Source organism: Papaver somniferum, unplaced genomic scaffold (genome assembly GCF_003573695.1).
Source record: "Papaver somniferum cultivar HN1 unplaced genomic scaffold, ASM357369v1 unplaced-scaffold_16, whole genome shotgun sequence".
Taxonomy (NCBI): domain Eukaryota; kingdom Viridiplantae; phylum Streptophyta; class Magnoliopsida; order Ranunculales; family Papaveraceae; genus Papaver; species Papaver somniferum.
Window position 1 is genome coordinate 1,597,205 of NW_020625486.1, and position 19,491 is coordinate 1,616,695.

The 19,491-nt window shown below is 36.7% G+C and overlaps 1 protein-coding gene across 6 annotated transcripts; it reads right to left on the minus strand.

The window, feature by feature from the left end:
• Positions 1-467: 467 nt before the first annotated feature.
• On the minus strand, positions 468-10,253 carry LOC113337446 (sucrose-phosphatase 2-like). Of its 6 annotated transcripts, XM_026583123.1 has the most exons (16): positions 10,169-10,252; positions 9,168-10,002; positions 8,685-8,970; positions 7,845-7,950; positions 5,725-5,801; positions 5,532-5,626; positions 5,141-5,266; positions 4,462-5,048; positions 2,788-2,860; positions 2,411-2,704; positions 2,197-2,298; positions 1,872-2,063; positions 1,477-1,767; positions 1,011-1,197; positions 845-891; positions 468-754 (listed from the first exon to the last, which is right to left on the minus strand). In XM_026583123.1, the coding sequence occupies exons 9-16, from the start codon at positions 2,845-2,847 to the stop codon at positions 659-661; spliced, it is 1,269 nt and encodes a 422-aa protein (XP_026438908.1). In that variant the 5' UTR covers positions 2,848-2,860; positions 4,462-5,048; positions 5,141-5,266; positions 5,532-5,626; positions 5,725-5,801; positions 7,845-7,950; positions 8,685-8,970; positions 9,168-10,002; positions 10,169-10,252; the 3' UTR covers positions 468-658. The 6 variants fall into 6 exon arrangements, with proteins under 6 accessions (XP_026438908.1, XP_026438907.1, XP_026438909.1 ...); XM_026583122.1 differs by having other exon boundaries at positions 5,141-5,801; positions 9,168-9,713; positions 9,817-10,002; XM_026583124.1 differs by lacking the exon at positions 5,532-5,626 and having other exon boundaries at positions 5,667-5,801.
• Positions 10,254-19,491: the final 9,238 nt, after the last annotated feature.

The window sequence follows — 19,491 nt, forward strand, 5'->3', positions numbered from 1 at the left end:
TACATTTTGAAATGTGTAAACGATAAACACTAAGAAGAAAATGAACAATTTTTTATTTATTTTACTGTATTAAAAGCACAATTCTTACGTAGTGCTTAATTAGGCTAGATTGAATATCCGATCATCAATTGTTCTGGTAACGTATTTAGCTAGTTTGGATCATTTAATAGTCACTACATACATGAAGCTTGTTTTAATTTTGTGTCCTGGTGTTCTATAATACTGGGCGTTAGTAAGAAATGCTCTGCGGGCGGGGAAGCTTCATGTAATTTTTTTCCAGGTAGCTACTATGAAGGTTCCTGCTGTACTTGGTATTAACCAGTTATTACAAGCTCCTAACAACTTCCATTCCTTACATGCTTAATATGCAATTTCATACCCTGCAAATTTGACTCTTGGTTTACCTATGCTGTCTTTGCAGTACAAAGAAAAATTGGTTAAGAATTTGGTTCCGTACCGCGCAATGGTTTGCAAAAAGCAATCTTGGATGAGATTAAATCGAATAAGCAGCGGGAATCCTACATTGTTCTGCATATACGAAGTTCTTGTAAAACTAAGAATAAATAAGACTAAAATCGTAGTGCCATAAGGACAACAGAGTTGTGCAGAGCTCAGATCACTTTAAAGATGAATCTTAAAATGGAAGATACGCCTTTATTTAGAACAACCAGCTGTAAGTTTGATCGGTAGCTCCAAATCCAGTCAGCCATGTCTGGTGCATATGCATCCAAACAAACCTATCTGGTGCAGATTCCTAAGAAAGAAGACCACAATCAACCCCAACTAGTAGACTTCCAACGGTGAAGTATAGCAATAGCAATAGAAAGAAAAGAAAATGTCTTACCGTGGTGCATAATACAACAGTAACAGTACAACCTTTTGGCCCTTCATCTATGAAGACATAGCGAAATAAAAAAGTGGTGAGAGTTTTGCAATGTCACTAACATAGTCATATTAATAAGACTGCTACTGTAAAAATCAGAAAAGGACTATAGATCCTAGTATCTTACCGGACAACTCCCACTTATCGAACTTAATCGACCATGAATCTAATCCAATTTGTGTAGAAGTAACTCGATCCACCCATACCCGGAACTTTTCTCCTTGTTTGTCTCCATAGAACTTTGGCAGTTCATCTACACAGTCATGAAGTGACTGCTGTTGTCCAGACGGATTGACAAAGACTCCAGATGGGCACTGTCCATGTACAAAGAGCAATTGATAGTCAGAATGGATAGAATTTAAGCGAAAATCACTAAGCCATTATGTCATAACCTTAAGTGATGCAATGCTCATGTTGGGGGATAAACCGAGAGATTATTAACCCAAATAGACCAAACAATGAATAAGTTTCAGACTTATATCAAATGCCACCAGTTAAACACTCAATGACAAGACAAAGCCTAAACATCTATATAAAAAATGAAATATGAATAAAAAGAGATAAGCTAACTATGGAACTTATACTGGACTTACACAGATTGCTTTTAAGTTTGGAATATATTTTCCGGAGTTGGCGATGTCTGCACGTCGCCATCGCTCGTAGAACAAGTAGAATTTTACAATTTCATGACCAGGATTTTTGCTGGAAAGGCTGCCCTCTGGGAAGTCCATAACATCTCTCGGTGAAAGGTTTGGTCCTAACTTGAAATGACCAATGGCCTGTATGATTCCAGATGCACACCTCTCAGTTGCATGAATTATCTTAGGGTTGTTTTTCACATTTTCTGTGTGCCACAGCAGAAGCTCATCCATTGCATTGCTTACCTGCATAGCAGAGTTAAGTGACACAAGATTGAGAGAACCTGCAGGTTTAAACTGTTTTGACGCAATGATTGCATTAACAAAGGATCTATGTTTAGGATACAAACCATGACACCATACACATCTGGTACGGTGAAGAGCTCGGCATCATTGCCAGAATCACCACAAACAAGAGTATTACGGGGTTGTTTTCTGTCACCAAATTTGTTCAGTAAATAGACAAGAGCCTGCCCTTTACCTCCACGTTTTGGTACAACATCTAAAGCATGGCCTCCACTAAAAATGATCTTTATGTCCAACTGCTCATAGAAAAGGCAAATAAGAAGCCACACAAGAAGTGAAAAGATGAATAAAGACAACAAATAAAGACATACTTCCATCAAAAAATAGAATTTTGTAACAAATCAAAACAAGTCATCCCAAGAATCTTACCCCACGATTTTCAAGACACTCTGAGAGAGCCTTCATCACCCCCTCGGCTTTCTCCTTCTCTACATCAAAGCTAACCTTATGTTGTCTTTGCTGTGACTCTGACTGCACAATACAAGCTCACAACTATTCAGAATCCAAACACAACTATGCGAGCGAGACCACAATTTTAAAGCTGCTATCATGTTAGTTTCATTCAAGTTTCAACCGGCAATACCTGATATTTCAGTTGAGGAAATTTATCTGCTTCCTCCATGACAATGTCTCGGTCCCAGTTTTGATTAAGAAATTGCTCAAAGCCACTGTCTGGCACCATTGATTCACCATATGCTATCTCAGTTCCTACAGACGTTATAATTATATCTGGAGTCAACATTGGTGTGTCTTTCTTCAACCACTTGTAAGTTTCAACTGTACGCCCCGTCGAGAAAACTAACAAAGAACTGTGACGGTAACTGGATTCCCACAAAGCATTGAACCTTAGCTGTGAAGTGTGATCATGATGGTCAACCTGGCCAGTCAAAGAACAGAATGCCATGAATTAGAAGGAAATAAATGAAAACTCATGAAAAGCATCAAGTTAGACCCTCCTACCATTGTCATGTCAAGATCTGACACTATCATAAGATTTGCAGGACCATCAAGTCTATCCATGAGCACTTTTTCGCTATACCAAAAAGGAAGTCAGATTCAATTGACACGTTTCACAAACACGTATTTATTGCGAATACAGTATGTATTGTCATATAATCCAATCTAAGGTCAAGACTCTTTTGAACTAAATTGAAGTTTAAATTGCTTCCATTTACTATATTTGATGCAATTTCAAAATTAGAAAAATGATTATTTTTTTTTTGGATTAAATGACTTGTAATTGTATTCTTTGAAACAAGCTGATCAACATAGCTTCGATTGACTCATCGGAATTTATCTACATAATCATTGCCAACATCAACAAACTAATAACAATAACGTTTACTAAAGATGCAACAAAGATAAATAAATAGCACATAAAAACCAAGAAATCTCTAAAAGCTCATATCGAATTTGTAAGAAATACACAACAGAAATTGCGATATGAAACACTAATAACATTAATTTCAACAGTAATTACCAGAGAGAATAAACTAGAGATGTTCCTCTTTCTTTGTCTTTCTGAATTTTGTCTTTCTGAATAGGGAGTAGCATTATTTTAATTTTGAACAAAAAGTTGTTGGCTTTCTATGTATAAATTAAGAAGACTAAGGACTTCCTACATAAGACAAGAATCTGGACCTAACTAATCTCAATTTGAATTTGGGAATCCAGTCATTGTCTTACAAGGCAAAACACCCACAGAGGAAAGAGGATGACACACCAAGTACATTTTTTTAATGGAAATTCCAAGGATATTCCTGTTTTGCAACCTTTTTTGTTTTGTTTTTTATTTTCTTTTTGTAACCTGATTTCAAGCAGTAACACAAAGTATTGCCTGAGAAGTTTTCAAACACAAGAAGCAATAGGGGTTCTTGTTGCTCATGATTTGGACCAAGGAGAATATGTGCTACAGGTTTTGTGACTCAGTTATGAGGAACTTGAATCTATGATGAATTTTACGCGCTGATTCCTTTTTGTTACTCTCCTTATTCTTGTAGCTACTCTTTTATCCTCCTTGGCAGACCTTTCAGGACTTTAATGCCAAGCAGTATATCCTCATTCTGAAAATAGCAATGCTACATAATGTAGGGTGTGATGGAAATTTAGCCATGAACCTATCTAGTGGTTATTTCACTGCATCAGCTGTTAATCCAAGACAAGTGATATTCTGATAGAGGATCATTGCAAGGGACAGATATCCAGTTGTTACATCTAACTCACTTGAGCCAGTTCAGGGCGGATACTCATCCAGCTATATGGTTAGAAAAGAAAGATGCAGTTGCAGTTTGGGGTCAGGATTGGATGTATTGGTGCCTACACAGTTTATCTTGTCAGTGTTGATTCATTATAATTTGGGCAGTAGGTGATAAAACTGTGGACGGCAAATGGTATCCAAGGTCAATTTAGACACGCCAATGGAACAAAGATCTATAAGAAACCTACAGGCTACAGGTGTTCTTATGGATTTACCTTTGCGGTGATAGAGGACATAAATAAATGGACAGTGACAGGAATCATTCTTCATGAGAGATAATTTAACACAAAAACACCAGAGTAACCAAAGACCAATATATGCAATTTAGATCACCAAGAAAATAAAACTGTAGCAGTAAATAAAAGTTCAATTCTTACCGAATCAGCCCTCCTCTTTTCCAAAGTCATCTCGGCATACTGCAGCTCATTATGTCCTGTTATCAGGTGTCATACTGAGGCCTTCCTGCAAGACCAAGCATCCGAGTTACATCCAAAGGACTTAATTCAGTCCATGTCCCCTCCTCGGGATTGTAAATCTGAGTACCCTTGATGATCACAGCATGGGCTGGTAAACTAACACCCCTTCGCAAGGGTTACAGTATAAACCAACACTGGTATGTACCTTCCTCGACAAGATAATGTTCTGTTCTCCCAGTACTGGCATAATGCATTGCAAACCCATACAGCAACAAATCCTTGAAATCATTGCTCCTGACATGACTTGTCTCAGTCTGTCAAATCTCACGGCTAACACTATTCTCTTTCAGGAAAATACTTAGGGTGTCATTAGCAAGAACAATATCTCGTATTGAGAAACAAGTTCAACTATATCAAAAAGTTGTTTTGTACATCTTCGCCGTCGGTGCTGCTGTGAGTAGGATTCAGTTCTCAAAACATAGGATCCCTTCAAAACATAGTCCGTACAGACCCTTAGCTGCATTGATCTTATTGGTGTTCGTGAAAATCTATTGGCAAAGATTAAAAATTGATAAGAAGACCTATCGAGCCGGAAGAATACACAATTATTAGTTTACCTATTCAGTTTCAGGAAACTTACAACTTCGCGGTAAGGTAAGCTTAATAGAAGGCTTCTTAAAACTGGGTCTGAATTGAGATTCCCATATGGTAATCCAGGGTGAACAAAGATGTGGAATTCATCATAATCGAAATGATAACAAATAGCCTGAAGACAATTAGGAAACCATATTAAAAACAAGACAGATAACCACGCTCGCGTTGCTGCTAAACATTTACAATTTTGACAAACATACAAATTGAAATCATACCCTAAGCCCGGCCATTGTTTTACCATATGTCTTGTGGAGAAAATTACACATTTCAGGGGTTTTTCTCTCTATGCCAAGCTTTTCATGCATATAATCTAATCAACCGAAGCATCCAAGGATGGGAACCATTAGAAATTCATGATAACCAAAACAAAAAACAACCTGGATCAACAATTATAACGAATCCATTCCTCCTATTTTTTTGGTGCAACTGGCTGACAAACCAGAACTAAAAGGATAAAGAGTATCATCTACATCTGAAAAGTTAAAGAACATCGAGTCATTGACCATTATTACCTCATCATAGACAATCCATCCTTTAAACCTACAAGAGCTTATAAGTTCAAAATCTCACCAAAGAGAAGGCAGTCTCATCTTTAGTACTCTGAGATTGTTGGTAACCATCACCGTACTCCATTTTGAAATGGAAAACTACACAAGGAGCAAATGAAAGTCAGCTTAAGTATGCAGCGTACATAAGAACATTCAGAACAACTAGATTTCAAAAGCCGAAGTCTTTCACTAAAATATTTAGAATTCTTCTCAAAACCCATTGAATGTGATTCATGATTTACGACTACCAATTTCGAAAGGCAATAGGAATCAAACTACAAGAATCTCTCATGACCATGGCCTACTCTACTCATTGCCAATTTGTTTGCTCACAGATTTGACACATTTTATGGAACCAAATTCTAGCAACAAATTTCAATATCAAAAAAGACTACCCAAAAAATCAGAAACTGTACAATTGTAGACAATACAAACGATACGAAAAGATCCACTTCAAAGATAAAGACCTAGTTACAACTCAAACCACGCATGTCTAACAAATAGATCAAATAAAAGAAATAAGATAACCAAAGTTGTAAATCTGGTGATTGCGGTGGTAGTGATTCTAGTGAATGTGGGTGGTCTCTCTGTATGTGAGATGAGGACTGAAGGAGGAGGAGGGAAAAGAGAGAGTGAGGGAGGGAGTTAGAGAATTTTTGCCTGATTAAATTGGGGCTGGGTGGATTAAAAGAAGGCTGTGAATTTCAATTCCCATCAATGGGAGATGGATAAGAGGTGTCTAGATACAACGAAAAGACTAGATTACCCTAACCTCTAGGATTATGAGGTGTGTCATTTCATAAATATCTCTATTTTTACTTTTTCTAATAATTTTTAATTTTTTCCATTATTTTTTTATTTTTCATATATATTTTCACAAAAAAGTTAAATCACAGTCATTATAATCGATAAATCATGACGCCTCCTTCAAATTCTGGATTTAAAAAACAGAATCCATGACGACTATTGTCTATTTTGAAACAGAAATAGACTTCCACAAATTCCATTACAGTCTCCGTAAATCTAAATTTTAAGCATATAGACTTTTATATTTTAAAATAGACATTGATCATGAAAAGTTGTCATGGTTTAAATTTATAGACCATAACGACTCTTTTAAGTCGTCATTATATAAATTTGTTAACCATGACGACTCTACTTGAAAATTTAGGGGTTATTCATGTGTCGTCATGATTTTAAATATCAACCATGACGACTCTCGTCAATATTGAAACAGAAATAAACTTGTACGAATTCCATTACAGTAGTCATAGTTCTACATTTCAAGACGACTCTTTAATTTCAAAACAAAAACTGATCATGAAAAGTCGTCAGAAGATTTTTCATAAAAATATTCAATATTATTGACTTGACGAAAATCGTCATGATTGTAATTCAATACCTTAGACGACTTTTCATCTAAACCTGGGGGAAGTAAAAAATTCAAAAAAAACGTTTAAAAAAATTATCATTATCTAAAAAAAGATAAAAAAATTTATTAAACCCTAACTAAGTGAGAGCAGATTAGCGATTATAAAAAATATATGGACAAGGGGTTTTGAAAATTACTTCAAAATGATCCTATTTTGTTTTATTCACTAGTTCCCTTTTAATAAACCCACATTTGGGGATATGGAAATTAAGTGGGGATATTGAATAAAACAAAATAGAGACATTTTGAAGTCATTTTCATCACCCCTTATCCATATATTTTTTAATGACTAAACTACCCTTATACTTTTAAATTATTATTTTAATTTTTCAATCTGAAAAATAAAAACTTCTTTAATTTCATGGAAACAGATTAATTCCTTGACGAATGATGTAAAAATTTAGAAAAATCGCGGTTGACTGTGCCGACCATGTCCAAAATTTTAACATGTCAGTCAGCAAGGTCATATTTTTTTTCAATCCCAATCTTATCCTTCAGTTAACATCTACTTCAGCATCCTAAGCGGGGCAACTAATCAATATGTTGTGATGGGTGGAGGACCAGTTTCCCTCTTTCAATGCTACATTAGTTCTCTTTAAGGGATGCTCTGAGCATTTCTTCTACTAGCAAAGTATAATACACAAAATGAAGATAAAAAAATGGAAACTTAGACAACTCCGGTATGTGGGAAAGAGAGAAGTTGTACTAACCAAAGCATTGCCCTCTGTAGTAGCTTCTGTCCTTCTCTCATTTTGTGCACGCTGGAGGTTCAGTGCCTCCTTGGAGTCCTTACTGTCCTTCAGAAGGTTCAAAGAACTACACCAAACAACACAAATATATGATAAACAGCATAAGTCAAACTGGCAATATGAAAATAAAAGAAGGGGGAGAAATTTACTCCATCCTATATATATTTACTGTGACCTAAATCTCACGACTCTACTTTACTAATAACACTCAATGTCGTGATTGTCAGTGTCTTTCTATTATAGCAGCAAACACATGTAGTATAGTAAGAATTTCCTTAAGAAAGGTTTTTCACTTATTTCTAGCATTATTATTACAACTAATTTTTGAGGAACCAAGACAGACTTAGGATCAAACTAGGATAGTTTGTATGAGAACGTAGTTATTAAGAAAAAAATTTAATTTATCTGTATAGTATGAGTACCACAGATAGGTAAGTGACAATGACATTTCCTAGCATGGAGACAGATTCACATAAATGCAACTACACTATAAAAAAATTAGAACAACTTGTGTTACTGTTAACCTTACAACTAAAACATCTTCCTTATATAGTATAATACATGGATTGTTGGTGTGAAACAACAACTATGGAGTATGGACTGTGAAATGAAACTTCACAAAGATGAGAACAAGAGCGTGTTACAAATCAGAGAGATGCATGTTTTACAAGAACAATTCACTTACAACTCGAATTCTACGCATTATCAATTTCAGACAACATAATCTAAATATTAAAAAGATTGAATACAGACACAAATAGAAAGTTCAATAATTTATGGCAGGTATTTTGAAACTCATACCTCCAGATCCAAGCAATCCGCTCGCAGCTCCACCATGTACATCAGACTGATTGATAATTGGTGATGAAGAATGTGGGTTTCTTCCACTACCCGGATATGTTTGGAAGTCCTTCACTACCACGCACTACTCATATATTGTATAGAATCCTTCTAACACGTGTCCACCAATCTTTACAACAGTTTGCTATTCGTCTTCCCCATCCCACCACAATTGGTTTCACATGTACACACTTAAACGCTGCAGGTGCTTGGACTTGCTTAGGTAATGCTTCTCGAAAATTTGCATCTACATATACAATCAATAACCCTACTCATTCAGATTTTATTATTCAGTAGAAAATTCATTTGTGCGAGAAATATCCAACAACTCCAAATTCATATGAATGACTTTTCTACTCGAACAAAAGGACATAACATACAACAATGTTAATGAAAAGTACGCAAACTCACATGAAAGAAGAAAAAGAAGGATGAGTGACAGACCTTGGTGATGGTGCCTAGAGCTGGTACCGAAACTTTTAGGTGTAAAAGTATGAAATGCAGTTTGATTCCAACACGCAACACCAACATCACAACATCACCTTGTTGTTGATCATCATTTCCTAATGGAGAAATCAACTGAGGATCGCGACGCAGAGACGCTGAGACCCAAATACTCTTAATATGAGTAGAACAATTATACCCAAGGCCTCGCAACAATTTCTGCAACCATTGTGACTACAATCTTTCTTAGCTTGATTTCCACAATCATGACAAGTTTCTCTTGAGGACATTGATAAATTAGCACTGTTCCACCATTACCACTACCAGCAAAACCAACCATCGTAACATTACCAGCTCCATGGCTCTTATTATCAAATACATAATATTGGATTGGACCTGACTAAGCGGATTCCGCCCACTATTTAGAAAGTTTATATTAATTGATCAACACGGGTTTTGTATTAACGGGGTAATTCACATTATGATGGGTTTGTTGATTTTGCCATAATTGAGTAGACCCAGTTGTAGTAAGAAGGGGTGTAACACCTGTTGAAAAATTGTCTTTGTTTTCTGAGTTGTTAATGGGGTTTTGATGTTGTTTGAAAAAAAAACACAAAAGAAACATCACAACTCCTTAAACCTACCATACCCATTTCATTCTGAACTGCTAGTAGAGTGTAATTAATAGGTCCCCAACCCTTTCCACTGTTACCACCACCATTAGTGTGTCCTCCTCATCCTGTCACATCCGTTAATGGTGTAGATTGACGATTGTCATCAGCACCAAGAGCAATTGAAGAAGAAGAATTCACGCAATCTGCGAAAGCTCCTGAATCTGAGCTAGTAGCCACAAGTAATTGTTACACAGAAATTTTAGATGGAAGCGATTAAATTAAAAAAATTGGAATAATTTCATTAAGTTAAACTCTTAATTTACTTGCAAACAGGGAAAAAATGGGTCAAATTAATCCAATGATCCGAATTAGTAGAGTTTTTATTACCTTCGTTAGACAAAATCAGGCAGACATTCCCTTGCAGAAGAACAATCTCACCTTCGCAGGTCCAAACTCTACTGGGTTTCTTCTCTAAGAGAGTTTGAACAGACGAAGGGGAGTTATTCTTCTTTCTCAGAAAGAAAGAAAGTGGATTGTTTAGTAATGGAGGTTAAGAGGAAATTTGAAATTTGAAATTGAATTCTTAGGGTTTATGAAATGAAATCCGGAAGTTCAGATGAGAGGGGTATTTTTGGGGACGAAATAGACTTTAGTTAAACCTGTAGAATAGAGAAAGTGCCACGTTGCTACATCTTATCAAAACTGTACCCGGAATTAAGCCCGTTTACATTTCTGCCTAAATTAACATAGCGTTTTTAGGGGTCACTCAAAAGGATTTAGGGCCAACAATAAAACAAAAAAGGTCACCTAAAGGAAAAATATAGCAGCCCTTATCTCGCGTAATTCGTAATGGCGAAATTATCCTTATATATTCGGAGGATATGATAACATTGTTATCCTCCGATTGTAATCGGAAGCCAAAATATTACCCAGACTTCCGATTGTAGTCGGTGCAGTATTAGAATGATTTCTGTTTCATTTTTTCCATTTCTTTTTCATTTTTGAGTTGTTAGAGTTATAGAGAAGAATGTGAAGGAAAAAAGGAAAAACCCATTTTATCACTACAAAAATGGATGGATATGAAGAAGAAGGTGAGAATCATGGCGAAGAACAAAATTTTGAGGGTTCACGACCGTTTAGAGATGACGATTTGGGGTATATGTTGAATGATCCAAACTTTTGTGGAGAGGAAAACCTAGACGACCCTTTCAGGGAAGAAAATGGAGAATCGCCTGATATTGAAGCTAACGATGCATGTAAAACACAGGTATTGTGTTAAGAAACTCAAATACTCGATTTGCATGCGTTTGTGTTCTTTTGTAAACAAGAAAAACCGATTATTGCATGCATTGAATGCCATGAACTACCCAGATTCGGTAGATAATTTCTCGAATAAACTTACGAATATAACACACTGAGTACCAAATATGTATATTCGGTAGTTCCAAGATAGTAGTTTACTGCCGAATATGAGAAAAAACCCCAAACTGGTTTTCCAAAAAAAATCTACATTCGGTAGTTATGTAGAGTTATTTACCTCCGAATGGCCCCAAAAACGAATTCCTCAAAAAATTTCAAAACTCAGTATTCTTATCCTTTACAATCGGTAATAGTTTAACATTATTTGACTGCCGAATATAACAGTGGCCTCAAAATAAAATTTCCGAAAACTTTAAAATCGGATGTTTATCGATTAAAGTTATCTTCCGGTTATTTATATTCGGCTGTTTTACTATATATTTTAGATTTCGATTATATCATTTTTTGCACTCAGTAAACTGTGTACATTCATTTGCATAAATCGGGTGTTTTGGGTAACCGATAGGATTCCGAATATAGTATATTCGGCAGTTTTACTTATTTAATAACCTCCGATTATTGTATAATAATTTGTTGCTTTCATATGCAGGCCGTTGAAGAGTTTGTTGATGATTTCTATTCGACACTTCCCTATACTATGCAAACGATTTGGTATACTCATTACTACTTTTCTTTTTTTTTCAAAATTTATATGTTAAATGGTTATGCTTATTAGATTTGTTTTGTTTTATGCACGTTTAGACATTTGGAAGTAAGAAGGAGGCAAAGGAATGGCTTATGAACAAGGCAAAAGATAACATGTGCGTGGTAGTTCAAAATAATCATGTTAGTGACACTCGATTTGAAATGATTTGTGAGCGAGGTGGGACGCGAAAGAGTCACGAGGGAAAGAATAGTAAGTACGTACGGAAGACGAATAGGAAATACCGAAGCAATACCAAGAAGATAGGATGCCCATTTAAGATTGTCTTCTATAAGCCCGATGGTATTAAAGGTAAAGAGTATAAAATGTATAAAGTTGATAACGGTTGTCACAACCATGATGATCCGTTGGATTTAATTGGACATGTAATGGTTGCCAAGTTAAAACCACATCAAATGCAGACGGTGAGGTCTATGCGGATCCAAAAAGCGAGTGCGATCTTAAGTAAAATAAAGGCGGACGACCCCGACAACTTGTCTTCTTTGTCTACAATTAAGTCGGCCCTAGCTACGATCAAAAGGACTGAATGGGATGGTAGAACGGTCATGCAACAATCGGAGTGGTTAGCGGAGTTACACGGCTACACCTTGAGAAGGGAAGAAAAGGATGGTATAGTGGTTCGTATTTTCTTGGCACATCCCGAAATGATCCAATTGGCTCAATGCTTTCATCAAATTTTGTTGATAGATGCTACTTATAAGACAAACAAGTATAACATGCCGTTGTTGAACATTGCTTGCCATACTTCGGACAAAAACACGTTTACGATTGCATGGGGTTTAATGGATCATGAGAACAATGTGAGTTTCATTTGGATGTTGGAGACGTTGAGGTCCATTTATAACGGTGATAATTTTCCAAGGGTTATTGTAACGGATAACGATCAAGCCTTAATGCATGCAATAGCGGTAGTGTTTCCGGAAGCCCAAAACTTGCAATGTACGTGGCACATTCAATGCAATCTCAAAACCAATTGCCATCATCATTTCCAAGCTAAAAGACCAAGGAAGGGTACCAAGAGGTCAAAGGAAGAGGATGAGCGCATTAGTAAATTAACCGTGGAAGAACGTAAGGAAGAGGATAGGTTATTTGAAGAAAAGTGGAAGGAGGATGGAATTATTTGGAAAATGTTCATGAAAGCATGGGACAAAATCGTTTGGTCGATGACCGAGGAAATTTACGAATGTAACTTGAAGAAATTTGAGGATGAATACGGCACGGACTACCCAAAACCGGTTGAGTATTGTAAAAAACAATGGTTAACGATTAAGGAGAGGTTTGTGTTTGCATGGACATATGAATATCGTAACTTCAAGAACGAGGCGACAAGCATTGCGGAGGGGTCTCATGGTCGACTAAAGAAAATACTAATTGGTAGTCAAAATGGAGTTGTGTCGATCCAAGAAGCAATCCATGAATTCACCAATCGTGATCTCGTAAAGATTAGGAAATGTATGCAATTTAGTGTACACCAATTCCCGATGGAACATATTAAGGAAAAATTGCTTCTAAGGGGAGTTGTTCATAAAGTTTCAAGATGGGCAATAAATCGCATGATGAAACAATTGAAGTTATATAAAACTTATGATGACGAGAATACGGTTTGTGTTTGCAAGGATATGATAGGTATTGGACTCCCGTGTCGTCATAAGTTGGGTAGGTATGTTGAAGTGATTGACATCAATGATATTCATCCATTTTGGAAGCAATTAAATTTCACTCCGAACACCCCGGTAGTTGATGGTCCGTCTTTCTTGGAGTCGGAATTGTGTGCACGAATAGCCGAGCGTTACGCTACATCAAACGGCACCAAAAAGCAAATATTGATGCATAATTTGGAGGAAGCCCTTCACCCTTGTTTAAGGGAGGTTGATGAACCTATTAAGCAAAAGAACACCGGTAGGCCGAACACCGAAGTGTCGAGGACCATCCAAAGAAAAGAGTTGAAGGAGTATTTGTCTAATAAAAGAATATTGTCTAGGCACGAGCGTTCGGAAGCCGAATTTGAAGATGAGCCGGAACCTAAGAAAAGAGGTCGTCCAAGAAATGATCAAAGTGGACCAACCACCCGACAAGTAAGGCCAAAGATCTCTACAGAGCCTTCTCAAGTAAGTCAACCCAATGTTGTCGAAGAAGTTGTTGAGCAAATGAACGCCTCGCAACAAACCCAACCAATGGAAATTCTTACTATAAAAGAGGACAAAGGTACTCTTCGTTGCCCTAGAGATCTTAATGGAAGACCAAATCGATCCACATATACAATATACAAAGAGTATTTGGAACAACTCCCTCCACTTATCATTCCATTTGTTTTGTCGACCGACGAGGTTGATGGGGATGGAAATTGTGGGTTTCACGTTGCTACGGAACAAATGGGTTACTTTAGAGAGGCGGATATCGAAGATGTCACCCAATGCCAATATTTAAGAAATAAGATGGCGGTACAACTAGTGAAGGACAAGGGTTTTTATATGGAGATGATGAGGCGAGGAGATAGATACGACAAAGAACAAGAGTTCAAAGACTTAGTTGCGCGTGTGAAGTGCCGAAAGGGATTGAAGACAATCGGATCCAAGTATTGGATGACAATGCCTAAATTTGGATATCTCCTAGCGGACGTTTTGAATTTGGTGGTACATTTCTTTGTTCCTCCTATGTATGGACTTAGCATGACGTTTGCACCCACAAGAACGGCTTGCGACGAGTCGGTTAAAGATAGAAGAATCGTAATGGCATTTGTGAATGAAATGCATTTTATCGGTTTAAGAGTAAAGAAAGATTGTCCGTTACCTCCGTTGAGTAAGTGGCACGATTACTTCCCGATGAACCATTGCAAGGATTGGGTGAAACAATATGAGTCCAACATGGTTGATTGGGATCGCGTTATGGACACAACTTTCCCGCTGAGTTACTCGAATTGATCCCCTCGGATGATGACGATGTTTGATCGTTTTTTTTTCGAACATGTAATTTGTACAAGTTTTTTGGAAACTTTTTTGTGAAGATATATGATTTAATCGGTCGCAAAAAATACAATGTTGTCTCCCGAATGTAGGAATCGGGCTCTTTGATACACGTTTTGATTCCGAATATTATAATCGGTTGGTAATGATACACGTTTTGATTCTGAATATTATAATCGGTAGAACTCTTAAATATCTATCTACCGATTTGGTGGGTATTTCGAGGCACGCTATAATTTTTTTTGAAACTATGTAATCGGAACAACAGTATTATAACACTTCAATCCGATTAATCATATTCGGGAATTCCATATTTTATCAAACCGCCGATTAATATTAAAAATTTGAATTTACAGCACTCAAACATCACATGTTATTCTTTTTTCCCAGTCCGAGATGCAACAATCAACGCGGCTTCGAAATGTAGAAACGACTCTCCTCTCCATTTGGAATAAGCATCTTGTGCCGCAAACCTGTCGTCTGTGTGCCTAGCAAGAATATGGTTGTACTCGGTGCACAATTTTATAACATGGTGCACCCTTGAAGAAACATGGGATGGTTCATAATTGTGGCATGGCTTCTTGTACTTACCAACAAAAAGAACCAATGAAACGTTAATCCAAAATATACGATCGTCCTGCTGTTCTTTGGGTAGATCTTTCACAATGTAATAATTTTTTATCCATTCGGTCTCTTCCTCAAGTTGTTTTAATCTTTCTCTATGATGGAATTGTTCTTCACCTCGCTTCTTAGCCTTGATTTCCTCTTCCTCCTCCTTCGTTGCCACTAACGATGGTTTAATTTTTTTGGGTTGTTTGTTCCTTTTTTGTATTTCTTCTTCCATTGCTGCAATTGATGTAGTTGTTCGCTTGCATCTTCGAAGTATGTTGTCGATTGATGATGGACTTGCCATTGAAAAAGGTTTTTCATTCTGATTTTTTACTCAATAATAACTGAGAGGGGTTACCCTCCTTATATAGATTAGAGTTCCAACGGCTCTAATTTTTGAAAATATGGCCGTTGAGGTTTCTGAAAATATGGCCGTTGAGGTTTCGTATCAATGATGCACTACAATCGGTTGCTAACGATACACGCATTCCCTCCGAATAATACATTCGATAGCGAACTTAAATTTTTATCTACCGATTAGGTTGGTATTTCTAAACACGACTATATTATTCGGAGGATAATTTTTTTTGTAAAGTCCCGAATGTACGATGGCCCAAAAATCAGAATTTGGGAAAAACTGATACTTTTCAAATTTTGAACTTGAAATAATCGGAAGTTAACTTAGTTACCAAAACTTCCGAATATGGGCTGTCTAACCTTCTATATTGTCCCTTGGAACCACCTAGAGCCATGGCATGGTTTGTTTTGAACTTGTAATATTCAGAGGATAATTTTTTTTTGTAAAGTCCCGAATGTACGATGGCCCAAAAATCAGAATTTGGGAAAAACTGATACTTTTCCAATTTTGAACTTGAAATAATCGGAAGTTAACTTAGTTACCAAAACTTCCGAATATGGGCTGTCTAACCTTCTATATTGGCCCTTGGAACCACCTAGAGCCATGGCATGGTTTGTTTTGAACTTGTAATATTCGTAGGATAATTTTTTTTTGTAAAGTCTCGAATGTACGATGGCCCAAAAATCAGAATTTGGGAAAAACTGATACTTTTCAAATTTTGAACTTGAAATAATCGGAAGTTAACTTAGTTACCAAAACTTCTGAATATGGGCTGTCTAACCTTCTATATTGGCCCTTGGAACCACCTAGAGCCATGGCATGGTTTTTTTTGAACTTGTAATATTCGGAGGATAATTTTTTTGTAAAGTCCCGAATGTACGATGTCCCAAAAATCAGAATTTGGGAAAAACTGATACTTTTCAAATTTTGAACTTGAAATAATTGGAAGTTAATTAGTTACCAAAATTTCCGAATATGGGTTGTCTAACCTTCTATATTGGCCCTTGGAACCACCTAGAGCCATGGCATGGTTTGTTTTGAACTTGTAATATTCGGAGGATAATTATTTTTGTAAAGTCCCGAATGTACGATGACCCAAAAATCAGAATTTGGGAAAAACTGATACTTTTCAAATTTTGAACTTGAAATAATCGGAAGTTAACTTAGTTACCAAGATTTCCGAATATGGGATGTCTAACCTTCTATATTGTCCCTTGGAACCACCTAGATCCATGGCATGGTTTGTTTGGAACTTGTAATATTCGGAGGATAATTTTTTTTTGTAAAGTCCCGAATGTACGATGGCCCAAAAATCAGAATTTGGGAAAAACTGATACTTTTCAAATTTTGAACTTAAAATAATCGGAAGTTAACTTAGATCTTCGTTATCCATATTATCAACTAGATCCCTATATTATCAACTAGATCTCTAGCCTCTTTGATCTTCTCAGCTGGCATGGGATCTCCGCTCTTCAGCCATGCAGTTAACATTTTGGAAACACGCTTGAACCTATTCACCTGTTTTTTATACGTAATGACATATCATCAAACGGTAATTACCTAAGATTTATAGGAATAATATAAAATGAACAGAAATATAAGAACACGCACCAGTCTATCATAACCAGCCGGTTTGTCTTTGATGATACAATTATAACTTGAACCCGCCGCAGTAGTGTTGGATTTGATTTCGCGGATAACCAAAGGATGTGATACCTTGTTATACCAACTCATATAGTCTGGAGAATTTTCATCACCTCGGGTGGTTCGTCTACCAGTGTCAATAATGAAGTCATTCTTCTTATTCCAGTTATCAAGAACAGTAGGTGGGCATGTGTGAACAATCGTGAGATTATCACCACTAGAAGAGCACAACTCCAACTCCAATTTGTAGTAATCCCCCATTTTCTCCACAGGTTGATGTTGTATATACCCGTGTTGTCGCATCAACCTAGAGGGGTTATACATCACATATCCTGTGGGGTGCCACAATGGTCCAAAATAAAGGGACAAGTCCGACCGACCATTTATATGCCCACTGGCTCGATCTTCCTTGTATGGATCAAAGCCTACGTCCGAGGCCTTCAATTGGTCCAAAATCTCCCTCATGCGAATCAGCTGCTGCTCTTTTGTCCTAGAACGGTTGTCTTCAAATGTATACTTTGTTCCTCTAGGAGTACCTTTGCACCACCCCGGGTTCTCTCCGGCCAACTTCAGGATAGGGAAGTGGTCATAGATCCATGCCTATATACATAAGAAACCAAGTTTTAGTAAATAGATTGTGTATATTCGGTAGTAATTTCCAAACATTATTTCCGATTATATATAATCGGAAATAAAACTGAGTACCTATCCACCGAATAACCAACATTCGGAAAAAGAGATGGATCATGTCCTACCGAATATGCATCATTTGGAGTTCAGTAACCTATAGTTTTTCTGGCCTGTATATTCGGTTCTAATATCAAATGAATATTTCCGATTATATATAATCGGAAATAAAACTGAGTACCTATCCACCGAATAACCAACATTCGGAAAAAGAGATGGATCATTTCCTACCGAATATGCGTCATTTGGAGTTCAGTAACCTATAGTTTTTCTGGCCTGTATATTCGGTTCTAATATAAAATGAATATTTACGATTATATATAATCGGAAAACAAAATAAGTACCTATCCACCGAAAAAACAACATTCGGAAACAGAGATGGATCATTTCCTACCGAATATGCGTCATTTGGAGTTCAGTAACCTATATTTTTTCTGGCATGTATATTCGGTGCTAATATCAAAAGAATATTTCCGAATATATATAATCGGAAACAAAAATAAGTACCTAGCCACCGAATAACCAACATTCGGAAAAAGAGATGGATCATTTCCTACCGAATATGCGTCATTTGGAGTTATGAATATGCATCATATGTATTGTCTACCGAATAACTATAGAGTGAGTTATAGAGTTAAAGAAAAAACCTGCAATAGAGACACGTTCCCGGCAACTTGGCAGGTTCCTAGCCTCGAAGCCTTTCTCAACTCTTCCATAGCCTTGGAGTTATGAATATGCATCATATGCACTTTTTTGAGCGGCTTGTTCAACACTTGGTTGCACCCCTTGTTCACTGCCTTGTTGTTCTACACTTTGTTCAGCACTTGGTTGCACTCCTTGTTGACTGCTTTGTTCTTCTAAGCTTTGTTGAGCACTTGAATTATCTTTGGCACTCCTTTCCCTCCTAGCACTAGCTGTCACTTTCTTCCTCCTTTCTCGACTTTGTCTAAACAACAAAGAAAGGAACAATATTTACAAACTATACAATCGGAAGACAAAGTATGGAAATATAACCCGAATGTACACATTCGGAAGTAAGTAGACACATACTGTTCCAGAATACAAAACAATCGAAAGCTAACTAAACATATTTACAACCGAATATGCATCAATTGGAGTTCAAAAGCTCTAAATTTTTCATCCTACACAATCGGAAGATAAAGTACACAACTATAACCCGAATAAACAAATTCGTAAGTAAGAAGACACATATTTTCCCCGAATGAAAAACAATCGGAATATAACTAAACATGTTTACAACCGAATATTCATCAACTCGAGTTCAGAAACTCTAAAATTTTATCATACACAATCGGAGGTATAAAACATTGTATTGTACTCCGAATAAATACTAGCCCCAAAATGGGATTTTTCCTATATCAGAAATTTTGAGATTTTTTCAATATATATATATTCGGTAGTGAGT

Coding starts and splice junctions, on each gene's coding strand:
- LOC113337446 (XM_026583121.1), bottom strand. CDS start 3,381: ATGCTACTCCCTATTCAGAAAGACAAAATTCAGAAAGACAAAGAAAGA. Junction 2,299..2,410: donor TTCCTCAACTGAAATATCAG/GTATTGCCGGTT, acceptor TGTATTGTGCAG/TCAGAGTCACAGCAAAGACA. Junction 1,198..1,476: donor CAAACTTAAAAGCAATCTGT/GTAAGTCCAGTA, acceptor GTACATGGACAG/TGCCCATCTGGAGTCTTTGT.